Source organism: Protopterus annectens, chromosome 3.part1, assembly GCF_019279795.1.
Source record: "Protopterus annectens isolate FY-2018-M chromosome 3.part1, PAN1.0, whole genome shotgun sequence".
Taxonomy (NCBI): domain Eukaryota; kingdom Metazoa; phylum Chordata; order Ceratodontiformes; family Protopteridae; genus Protopterus; species Protopterus annectens.
The window spans coordinates 503695938-503709439 of NC_056732.1; the positions used below are offsets into that span (position 1 = coordinate 503695938).

Here is a 13502-nt window from a genome sequence, read left to right on the forward strand (position 1 = left end):
GAGTAAGGCTACTGCCTGTTGTGCTACAAACAATGCAAACAGACTTGGAATAATCAGCACTAAACTTCTGTTCCCCTGAAGCTCTTGGCTCCTTGTAAAATTTTTTATTTAACATTTATTTACCAGGAAATCTGACTTAGAACAAAGTCAATTTTCAGCAGACGCCCAGGGAGAAATGCTTCAGACGCATAGGATCATAGGAGGTTACTAGGCGAATGGCCCTGGGGCCCTTATAAGTCTAGCCAAGAGTTTATCCCAAAAAAGAAACCTCAGTCAGCACCTGTAGCCCCTGACAATGAGGGACAAAGGTGGAACCCCTAGGGCAAATTTATGGTTTCCCTTCCACTTCATCAAGGTTGCATTTGAAGAGGGTCAGTGAGGTACTCTGTTTGACATATATGGGAAGTTTAGGCAAAGTTTGACTCTGATGACCAAAAAATCCTTGATAGATTTAGACTGGGCAAGGATATCTTAAGGGCGTTAGTGAGTTTGCATGGCTCACAGAAGAGGACTGGGGGGACATGTGGTCTTCTATAACAAACTCTGGACACTAGGGCATGTACATCCCTCACTATACTTGCCAATGGGGCCTTCCAGAGACAAACTGGGGTCATTGTTGTGCATTTCTCACGTTTATGCCTCAAGAACACTTTCATCAGTTCTTTGACATACTCTTGGCACACGTAGATCAGTATAGTTAAATGTCAGTGTTACCACAGTACAGAGCCGGAACCATTTGTGCTTTCCTCACCTGCTCTCCCTCCTCCTGCAGAAAAACCTTCTTTCCATTTTCCTTTTGAGATAACCTTGTTTGCTCTCAACCCCATTTCTAGCTGCCCTATCTTCCCCTTTACAACCTTATAAAGACACAAGCAGTGTATCTACATAAGGACACCCATGCATTCAGAACATAACACCTTGTATGTTTTTTTTTTAAATTCACTACTACATAGGTGAACTAAGCACTATTTTTTTCAACTGACCTGCAGTGATTTAATAGTTGAAAGTAATCATCAGCTTACAATCAAACCAATTGCATTCGCATATAACCATACTAGTTTTCATGCATGTTACAAACTTACAGACAGACCATTAGCTTGTGAGCACATCTGCGCAGCACTTCGTTTTCATGTAGCCAATGCCATCAACTAGCGCTGAGCATATCTGCATAAAGATGTAGTGGTGCTCTTCACTGTTTGACCTTGTGCACATACAAACCCTAGAACTATAATTACCACCCTAAGACTTGCTTTCTAGAGTATTCTATTAACGGAGTTTAATACTACTCTTTTCTTAAAAATATCTTATTATATACATTTTCCACTGTATGTGTTGTTTACTCATTTTATTTTAATAAGGTCATGACTCTTGAAAAGGGGTCCAACTGGTCCAACTCACCTACCTGCAAAGTAAAACAAAAACCAGAGAAAAGAGTGGTCAATCAGATTGCTAGTTACCTCTGCACAGACTCTATTCTACTACACGAAAAAGCATAGTGTAACCCTTCCACATCTCATACTTAGACACAGGTCCCTTCTCTTTCACAGCCTTCAAAATCTGTCACAGTAAAACAGAGTAAATAAACCACACACACAACGAAGCCCTTCAGCAAAACAGAGTAAATGGAGCCCAGCAGCAGTTTCAGCAAAACAGAGTAAACAGAACCCAGCAGCAGTAAAAGAACCACGCACATACACAAGCACACACACACACACACACACACACACACACACACACACACACACACACACACACACACACACACACACACACACACACACACTAAACGGAGCCCAGCAGCAGTTATAGTAAACGAACCACACACAGAGTAAATGGAGCCCAGCAGCAGTTACAGTAAACAAACCACACACAAAGTAAATGGAGCCCAGCAGCAGTTTCATAACATAAATAAATGGCAGTGCTTACTGTGTCTCTGGCAGCAATGATGTGAACACACACGTTTCAGCGTAAACAGAGCCCAACAGCAAGTTTCATAAATAAACGGCAAGTGATTCCTGCACACGTTTGTGCTTAAAATTCATGCAATGCACACATGACTCCTCCGTTCGGTCCTAAAACAGGTCTTGCAACTGTAAAAGTGTGTGTGTGTGTGGGGGGCACTCCCTCCCCCTCGCTCTATGGTTCCGGCGCCCATGCTTTTAACTGAAGAAATAAAAGTACGTATAGCCACAGCATACTTACTTCCAATCCTTCTGTACAGGACACCCATACTTATCAATCTACAAACAACTCAATGAACTGACTAGAACAGTGTCATAACGAAAGTGCAAAATTTGCAGCTGACCTACCTTCCAGCTCACACCATTGCTTAGCTCTAAAAATGCTCCTCTGGTTAGACCTCCCTCACTGCTTGTCTTACTCTCAACTGAATACAGCACAATAGCCAATATTCTTACTCAGTATATTCCAAATAGAGCCTTATAATCAAGTGATAAAGACTTACTATGTGTGACCAAATCAACTAACTAGACTCTATTCTCAGGTCATATCTCAAAAATATGGAATGCCATTCTATTCTTAGAAGAGTAGAATCTTCACTCAAATCCTTTACAAAAGTCCTAAAAATGCATCTCAAGGATAATTGGACTTCTCTTGCTCCATCTATCCATTCACAACCCCTTTTTCCCATTTGTGCACATGGGGTTGGGGTGCCACTTCAACAGTGACAATTATCTAGAACCAAGGTTCATACCACCGGGTGGCAAGCCGTACTGCAGTTGTTCTTTCACACCACACACCTGCATGCACACAAATACCTACGACCAATTTAGAGTGTCCAGTACACCTACTGAATCTCTTTGGAATGTGGGAGGAAACCAGAACACTTAGAGGAAACCCACACAAACACAGGGAGGACATGCGGACTCCGCACAGAAGGCACCCTAGTTGAGAACCGAGCCATGGAACCTGTTGCTGTGAGGCAACACTACCTAATGTGCTACCCCCTGCAGTTACACTACCCCTAGATAAAATGCCATTTCTTCTCACTTAATCCTATACTGACTACTCCAGCTTTCTTTTCCTTAAACATAAGTTGATATTCTGTGCTTTCTCTCTCATTACTACATCTTCTCCTCTGCTTATTTTATTCTGTCTTATTCTGCTTGTGGTCTGCAATCTTTCTCAATTCATTATGTAAAGTGTAGTTGTTGCTAAATTTCACCTAATGCATGCTGCACATATATATTTATATATTGTTGAATTTTCTGTCATTTTTGCTGCACAACTGTTTGAAAATCATATTGTAAAAATGTATTTAATGTTTTGTGTACATTCATGTGGGACTTTCCTCTCAGGGTCTCTGATGAAAAGAGGCTTTGCCCAGTAGGATCATCATGGTAAACGAATATAAATAAATAAAATAAATAAATGAAATTAGCCAGAAGAGTGCAGGTATTAATTCAGCATAGTATTGAGCAATACTAACAAGTACAACTGCAAAATTGACTGTTAACATTTTTTTCCTAAGATCAAGACTGCTGTATCCCAGAGGATTCCCCTTGCCCAGAGATATATATGAAGAAAGTACAGGGAATTGAAGTTCCCCTGCAAAAAAAAAAAAAAAAAAGATTTTTTTGTGTTAGAATTAGTTTCAATGACAGATCACAGTTTTGTGAATGCACATTTTAGTGTTGATCAGTGCTGGATTTCTCTCATATTAACCCCAAGTGTATATAAAAGAAAGCAATATTCATTTGTATAATATGTTTAATTTACTAAATAATTTTCAAAGTCCAAACATTTCACCTAATACAGGTTAAAGACAAATATGAATTCAGTCTAATTAGATTAAGTAAGGGACAATTCATTTTTGCTTTATGAATACTGTTTCAGCTTGTGACTTAAACTTGTGCCAGAATAGCATGGCTTGTTTTGCTAGTTTTCTTTCTGTATGATGATTCAATCTTGTGCATTGCACGTACCATATTGCTTAATAAGGGTTTCTCACTTATACTTATCAATTTGTTAAAAGACAATTCATAGAGTGCGCATTTAATTAAAAAAGTCTGTAAAAGGCCATCTGACCATTTATTTTAAAAACTTACTTAATCTAGTTCAAGGTCACATGGAACTAAATCTTCTCCCTGTAAGCCAAATGCATAAATTAGGATGGAAGGCCAGTCAATTGCAGGATGCATGCATGCTCACATGCACACAGTGCATGTACCTGGGGCTAATTTAAGCATTACTGATGTAGTTTCCAGCAAAAAATCGACAAAGACAGAGGCATTTGATGAAGTTGGTGCATAGGATTAAGGGTATAAGCTATTTATGACCTGCTTCCTGTAGTCCAAAGTTGTATTCTCGCAGCCTCCATTTGCCTCCTATGTACCTCATAGTAAGTCACTTAACCAGACTTAACCAGACTGTGCTCTGGAACAACTTGGAAACTGTTTTAGGCTGCTCATTGGTCTAATTGCCTGCATGCCAGGGAAATACCTAAGGACCTATGACCCTCTATCTTTGTGTGTGTTTGGACAAAGCCCCGCATCCCCTGCTATTGTAATAGTCAGCTTTAGAGTCACTGCATCTTACAGGTAAGGATATGTTCCCATTTGTAGTGAACCAAGAAGTGTGATTCTGAACAAGCTGCATTTCTTATACCTGATTACGTCCTTTTTCACCATGCATTGAGCTTCTTGTTTAACTTTGGAAGTCTAAGTTACATAATTACTAAAGTGACGTTCACCAAAAATTTAGGTATCTGTATAGTACAGTAGTGCTGTTAAACAGCATGCATATATTTATACTTTTGCCTACATTTTATAGGTACAGTATATTCAAGCACAAAAATATATGTGTGTAGGCAATGCAAATTAACCTTTATGGATGATGCAATATGATTTTATTTCTAGAATGTTCTAATGAGGAGGCCTGCAGTTTTCTGACAGTATCTGGCGCAGACCCTGAAGTACAGTGTGACCTATACAGTAATGCTGAAGTCAACTTTCAGTGCAGCAATGTTACAGAAGAGGTAAGAAGGCATGCATCACAGCACAGCACATGGTATGAGTGGGTGGGCATAAAGAAGAATTCTGAAATACCTTTGTACTCATTATATCAGCTTATCACTCATACTAACGTCTAACTCACATTATATGTAGCATTGGAATAGCCTTAGAATAAGAGTTTACATGCTACAACACCTGGGATAATATGTTTTATATTTGCTTTGTTTTATTTATTAACCTGTTAACTGGCAAAGCAGACTGATCCAAAGCAAACCCATTTTAGACATGCAGTCTACTGCAGACATAAGACAGTGACAAATATATCATTATAATAGGTTGGTATACCATAATATTAAAACAAATTACTAATATTTATTATATTAGTCACCAGCTGCCCCTGATGTAATGTCTCCAGCATTGTTCTGTACATAAAATGCACAGAGTATGAATACTTCTTTAAAACAGCATTTTACTTACCTTAAGCTAATAATGAACTGCTCATCTTTAAGTGTATAGGGGCAACATCAGGATGGCACAAGAGGTTCTCTGTTTCGATCTTGGCTGGGGTGCCTTCTTTGCGGAATCTGCATGTCCTCACTGGATTAGTGTGGGTTTCCTTTGGGTGCTCCGGTTTCCTCCCATGTTACAAAAACATGCATCTGGTGCATTTCTCCCCGGGCCTCCGCTGAAAATTGGCTTTGTTCCACGTCAGACTTTCCTGGTTAACAAATGTTAAATAAAATTAAAAAAAATACATTGTGGATGGTTGGGGCAACAGTATATTGTCTGAGAAAATACATGAATTTCTGACTGTACTTTTTGTATATAAACTAGGTCTATCCATGCTAATCAATACATCAGTATCCTTTACTTTATATTCTGCAATGTACTTTGGAAATGTCCATTGTCATTCAGATAAGGGACACTAGAATTAACATTCTGTTAAACATGCACATCAAATAATATCTGGTCTCAAAGGAGAGCAGGTTGTATGTTTGCATACTCTGGATAATCAATATGTAAGAGGTAAATAAAGGTACTTAGCCTGTTTGTATCATTCATAGATTCATAGATTCCTACTGTTATCTCCTCTTTTTGGGGTGCTAGAGCCCAGAGTAATTACTTGAGCTGTTGTTCTATCTCTCCAGTCAAATTCCAGGTCTTCAGTCTGGTCTCTGTTGATCTTAGAGCCTTCTCTGACCATTATTTGCAGATGATTGTGGCAACCAGTGGTTTATGCTGCAAACCACCTGTTTCAATGGAACAATATCAGCTGTGGTCAAAATATTCTAATATAAGATATGTGCTGAAGATCAATTTACATTCTTATTAGAAACAAGAAAACAGGATTCAAGCTGGTATTGCTGGTTTAAACCATGGTTTATTAAGCAAAAACAAAAGATGAACGCTTTTGCCCCCTGTCAGAGTTTTGCCAGATCTAAGTTATACATATATGTAACAAGTGATGTATTTCTATCTTCTTTTAAAAAAGCCATGTAAATTACAATGAGGGCATTAATCCTAGAGCACTTAGATCACTTGATGACAGTGACTGGAAGATCTTCCTTAAGGAAAGTTTCACTATCCTTAAGGCTGGAAAACTACATTTCCTTAGTACTAGGTTTCATTGTCTATACATCCACACACACACACACACACACATATATATATATATATATATATATATATATATATATATATATATATATATATAGTTTACCTTTAAAATGTTGAGGTGCACATCTGCGATGGTCAGATGTGCGAAAGACTGTTTTCAAAAGTTTGTATTAGTGAACTTTAAATTGCCAAACTCAGAAAAGAGCAAATACCAGTGTGCATTCGCTCATGTGAATTTGGCGTTTTGAGTTGAGATCACACTACAGTGGGGATTGGGACATGTTCCCCTTCTGTGTAGTGTGATCAGGGTGTGTGGGCGGCACAGAGGGCTTGCCTCCCCGCATAACAGTCTTAGAAGACATCCAGAAGTGACGGGTATTTCAAACAAAGTTGACATTCCCGGAGTGTTGACAATCTGTGGGTAGCAGATTCACTCTTTTAAGGATTCAATGGTGCAGTTTCTCACAGTACGAGTCAGGTACATGAACAGTCGCACAAGTGTGTTGCCACATTTTAAAGGTAAATTATATATATATATATATATATATATATATATATATATATATATATATATATATATATATATAGATTCACTTTATAATCTTGAAATAGTAAAATACAGAATTTTAGTATCTCGAGACTATAAAGCCGAAAGCCCATAAAAACGACGCTCAAAACCGCAAAATTCAAAATCGCGATCATTCACATACACACACCACCACACAAACAACCACACATACACCTACCTAATGACACTACAACAAACAGACAACACACACAAACACAACATAGTAAACAAACACACCTACCCTAACTGCCCCCCCCACCCCCGCTACTTATAGATACTAACTCTGAGGTCGCACTAAACACACAAACACATAAAACTCACCACTACACACACTTACACACACTAAAATCCCTACCCAATATCCTTACAAGAACACCACTTACCTGAATCCCCAGCTAAATCCACAAACCGCACCGCATGTCATGAACATGACAACACAATGGCAGATTTGACATTTCCATATTTGCTATTATGCAGTTTCGCGTACCTGCACTTTCAACTGTATAGTCTCAAAATATTAAAATTCGCTATTTTAGTGTTTCGAGATTATAAAGTGAAACTATATATATATATATATATATATATATATATATATATATATATATAGATATATAGATATATAGATATATACTTAAATGTAGGATCATAGGAGGTTACTAGGCTATTGGCCTTGAGGTCCTTATAAACGTAGCCAAGAGTTTAGCCCATGTTTAGACAAGTCAGCACCTGATGCCCCTGTCACAGGTGGAATCCCAGGGGTATATTTTCTGTTTCCCATCCAGTTATCCAGGTTGTTCTTAAAATGGGTAAAGAGGTTATACGCATGTTAACATAGTGCAGTGGTTCATTGGGGTGAATGCTCAACAGACATGTGAAACAAGCCAGAAGTAGGGATTTTGGATGTTCAGCACTATATTCTAGGGTTTGTGAGTTAAGGTGTAGTAGAGTTTATAGATGGGAGAATGTACTAGAGCAAAATAATGGGACTGGTTCCATTAAGCATAGATATCTAGGCTTTCAGGTGTATGAGGTCAGCTGCTATCTTGTACCTTTTTAAGGTCAGACTGTCTCCTACATGACAAGTGTCATTTAGGAGATTCTAGAGGAGTCCATTGTACTTGTGTAAGGTTTTATTGTAGAACAAAAGACTGTCTGAGGCTGAACAATGAGCAAAAAGTGGAATTCCATTGAGGTGACCATAATTGCCAGTGGAAATAGTGATAATGGAATAACAGAAAAACGTGGAGGTTGCCTGACAGGAGGCATTCTGGTGAAGAGCATTTCATTGTTTTACCAGAAGAAACCTTGAGGGTGAGAGAGACAGTATGATATAAAGAATTTAGTTAAATAACTGTGAATGTTCTATGGATGGTGTTACTTTGGCTTTTTATATTCCGGGAGAGGCATTTGGTATCTCATAGACTTTGTGAATACTACAGATCACTAGAGGGTGCAAACTCAAAAAGACTGCTAACATTGAGAGAGCCTATGTTAAACACTAGTGTGACAGAAGTACTGAATTATTTTGTTTTACTGCAAGCTTTATGTTTTATTTACTGCTTATGGTTTTATTGAGTTTTGGTCAACTCCACTCATTTTGTGTTGTAGCAGTAAAACCTTACTGAATTGCAGAGGGCTGAAGATTCACAATACAGATGTGTGTGTGTGTGTGTGTGTGTGTGTGTGTGTGTGTGTGTGTGTGTGTGTGTGTGTGTGTGTGTGTGCACGCGCGCGCGTGCATGTATGTGTGTTCTATGGATCTGTGTTAGAAAGTCAATGGACCACAATGCTGACATTGGAAAGATCAAGGCCGGAAAGTTAAATGCTCACTTAAGCGAGCGTTCACAAAATCAAAACCCAAAAGATCAAAATGTTATGCCAGCAGGCAAAACAATATTCCCTTTGCAATAAAAATAAAATAAAACAAGTCCGACTTCTAGAGTTTTGAAGGGGCAAGACCACCTGCATCCCCCTACACCCCCAGCTAATTATATATACTAACTCTGAGATTTCACCACCCCAAGGAAAAGGACATATCCCCCTATATCAGGGATTATTGATAATAAGTACCTGTCTACTCACTTTTCTGAAAAACCAGCATAATGTTCCTTCTGCAATAGCATTTCAGACTTCTGAGTTTTGATGCAGTGAATTAAGCAACAATTTGACTTTCCATTCTCGATTGTAGGTCCATCAACTTTCTGACAGGGACCCATACTTACATGTATGTATTAATAATCAGACACTCAAAGATGATAGATATAAACACACACACACACACACACACACACACACACACACACACACACACACACACACACACACACTTACTCAGGTCTTGTCAAATTTTATTTATCCATATTTATAGAAGCAGATATAGAAACAGAAAAAGGTTAATACAAAGGTCTCATCAATGTTTATTTATTCATATTCTTATAAGCAGGCCTATTTTCTCCCATCTCTCCTTAATGAAGCTAACTTCTACCTGATCTGTCTCCCTGACTGGCTTTATAATATGTTTATGTTATCTAAAATAGACTTTCTTAAATGCATCCCTCCTGTGCCTACATGATGTCTGGTCTGTATGTGTGAATTCCATTAACTGTGTTCTCTATGGGCCATCTCTGATAAGAATTAGTTAACTATGGGCTAGTTCCTTTAACAAAGGTGTACTCACTTCAGTGGAATGCTGGAAGAACAAGTACAGAAGCAGGCTGCCAAAGTTGTAAAAAAACAGGTTTATTCCAAACGCATAGAACAAAGAACACTCCAGGGTAGCAGCTCCAATTCACCAATGACCTAGGTTTCGTCCCAAGGAAATGACTTCATCAGATTGGTGAAGTAGTGCTGCTTATTTATATCAAAACAAATTGAATAATTACACTCAATTAATTCTGTTAAAAAGACAATTCAAATGTTACATCCCCTAATTACAAAAAGATGTTTAGTTAAAATAAGTAAATAAAAACATCCTATGGATTCGTATATGTTTCCTATGTTAATTTATTACTCCTACATAACTAAAAAATGAGTAAATAATAATTATATGCCAGCATAATTTCATACTAACTCTGTTATATCCTAAATAAATAGATACCCTGTGCATGATGTAGTTGCCCTATAGGTGTGTATGTGAAATGTTATATATTATCTACCAAATTGTAAAAATGCATAAATAAATCCTTATCAGTGAAATAATATTGAAATGTTATTGTGTGTGTGATGTATAACTCATTTTAAATAGTTACACCTAACCAAAGTAAATTTGGTGTGTAAAAAATAATGGAAACTCCTGACCCCCTTCATTCAGTGCAATACCTTAAAATACTATATGTTCTGAAGGTGTTTTAACCTAAGCCAAGGCTTGATTGAAAGAAATTCATTCAGGCCTGGATCATGGTTGGCATCAAGTCTAAGTTGCCATGTAAGCTCACACATATCCAAGTGGTATTCGGTAATTCTCCCCTGTTGGTCGAAGCACACCTGCTGGATCACACAGAATCTAAAATTATGTCCTTCATTGGCCATAACGTGTCTAGCCAGGGCGTTTGTCGGTTTTTGATGTTTTATATCAAGAATGTGTTCTTTTATTCTATCCCTAAACCTTCTACAGGTTTTCCCTACATAAAATGCCCTGCAATCTTCACACTTGGCTAAATATACTAAATTCTTGCTGTAACAATCATAATGTCCATTTATCAAAATATCATATTCATTAATAGAAACTGTGTGTCCTGATGTCCAAATGTATTTGCAAGTTGTACATCTACCACATTTATAATTTCCTTTGCATTTGTTACTATTAACCATTATATCCACCTTACTTCTTTCAAAAATGTCCTTTAGTGACATATCCTTCTTATATACAAACTTGGGCTTGTGTGAAAAAATCCTCGGTTCCACCTTATTCCTATGAAATATCTCCCAATACTTCATAACTATGTTAACTAGAACCTCAGAATCCAAATTGTATTTTAAAATATACAAAATAGTGTCATTTCCAAAAGTGTTTGATTCACTGTTACTTATAGAATACCCAAATTGATCTATACTGGATGTAATAATTGGAACTATAATTTTGTTACTTCTTTTAAATACAATTTCCCTTTTCAAGTCTAAACATAGTTTTGTCGGATACCCTCTATTAAGAAACATTTGAATAACAGAATCTAATTCCATCTCAAAGTCCACATCATCACTGACCATGCGTACCACCCTAACCATCTGCCCTTTTACTATGGCCTTTTTTTGATGTGGGGGGTGCCAGCTGTCATAGTGTAGATAAGAGTTTGAGAAGGTAGGTTTTCTGAATATATTTGTTCTAACCTTACCTTCTTTTTGATCATATATTAAACTCACATCTAAATAGTCCATCTTTTCAGTATTGACCTGATGTGTGAACTTTAGAAACCAAACTGTGTTATTGATATATTCAAGGAAATTATCTAATAAAAGTTTTTCCCCGGTCCAAATAATAAAGATGTCATCCAAAAATCTCAAATACATGTTGATAAATGGGCTATATTCACTTGTGTGTACATACTTTCTTTCCCAATAAGCCATAATATAATTTGCGTAGATGGGGGCACAAGCTGCCCCCATAGCTACGCCAAAGGATTGTTTAAAATAATGGCCATCAAAGTACAAAAAATTGTTTCTTAATACTAAGTCCATTAATCTAACATATGTGTTGACTTCATCTTGCTCATAAACACCAGTAACACAAAGTTGTTCCTCTAACCATTCTAAGCCTATATCGTGTGGGATCACACTAAATAGGTTACACACATCTATAGTGACAAAATAAAATTCTTTTGGTATTTTCCAGTGTTTAATACATTCCAAAAAGTGCCATGAATCCTTTACTATATAGGGTGTAACTCCTAAGCCTTTCTTTAGTTTCTGATCCAAAAACTGGCTTATAAAACTTACTTTACTACGCTTTCCATCCACTATTGGTCTAAATTGCACATTATTTAGACCTTTGTGAATCTTGGGTATTCCAAAAATAGCACTCACAACAGGGTGTTGGTTCAACATGAACTCATACTCAGTTTCAATAATCTCTCCCTGATACACCATATCTTCCAAGGCCATATCTATTTTTTGATAAGCTATTTTAATTTCGTTGAGACTAACTTCACTATAATTGTCCTCTAATAACATAGACATCATAATACTGTTATAGTCTTGCTTGTTAGTAACAACTATCCCATTGCCCTTGTCCGGTTTCATAATGCGTATACAATCTTTGTTACTAATAAGCTTCAAAATATCATTCTCTTCTTTGGTTAAATTACACTGACCTAAACAATTTCTGTGTCTATACTGTTCCCTAAATTCTTTTTCACATAAACATTCAAAAATAGATACTGAATGGTTCATACAAGGATTAAATAGACTGAATTTTTTTAGGACCTTTCCATCATTACCACATCCAATATTACTAAAATCCGTTTCAATATAAGTTTTTATATTCATTTTGCGAGTAAATAATTTTAGGTCTATAAGTGAGTCCACAATGTTGCCCCCCCTGCTTGGTACAAAATTGAATCCTTTAGATAGAAAATCAGCATGCTTTGTATCAATATCTGTATTTGAATAGTTGTACACTTTGAAATCTTTACTAGTGTTAAAGATTATTTTGGGCTTACTTATAACACCTTCACTCAGTACGGAAGTAACAGCAATAATATTCCCCTGAGATCCCACCTCGTGAAAACTCACTATATCAAAACCACCATTTATACTTCCGTCCAGTATATTCTCCTCTATACTCAAAGGTATAGGTGCTGGATTTAGAAAAAATTCACCATTCTCAACTTGTGTTGTTTCAACTACAACAGTGTTTAAAGTGTCTAGGTTGATATGCACATTGTCCCTAAGTATATCACCATTCTGAGTATTAATGTCTTCACAAATCAAGTATGTACTTGCATTCATTAAATTATTATTACCAGTATTTAAGGATTCTGAGTTTTTGTGTCCTACAACCCCTGACTTGACGCCATTTATAAATCTACCCTGAACGTTGCAATCGTCATTTATTGTGTATGTACTTAGGTTCAATAAATCCATATCACACATATTATAACTGTGAGTTATTTCGTTCAAATCGTTTCTACACAATTGTGCGTTGGTAAATGAATTATTCACTTCCCTAATTTTATCATGCACAAGTATGGAAGTGTTCACCCCATTACTTGTTAAATCCAATATATTTACATTACATAACATTTCTGTATAAGTTAGTTTATTCTCAATGTACCCATTATGCTTTTCTGTCAAACTGGCTGTGTTGTTAAGAATACCATGACTGTGCGCACTAGTTACTAAATTAACTG

The 13502-nt window shown here is 36.9% G+C and overlaps 1 protein-coding gene across 1 annotated transcript in view; it reads left to right on the forward strand.

Moving 5' to 3' along the window:
* Window positions 1-13502, forward strand: part of TG (thyroglobulin) — a 2464750-nt gene that overhangs the window by 782021 nt on the left and 1669227 nt on the right. Inside the window, exon 24 of the mRNA XM_044066937.1 lies at window positions 4878-4996. Coding sequence (XP_043922872.1) covers window positions 4878-4996 — 119 coding nt within the window. The remainder of the gene's footprint in view (window positions 1-4877; window positions 4997-13502) is intronic.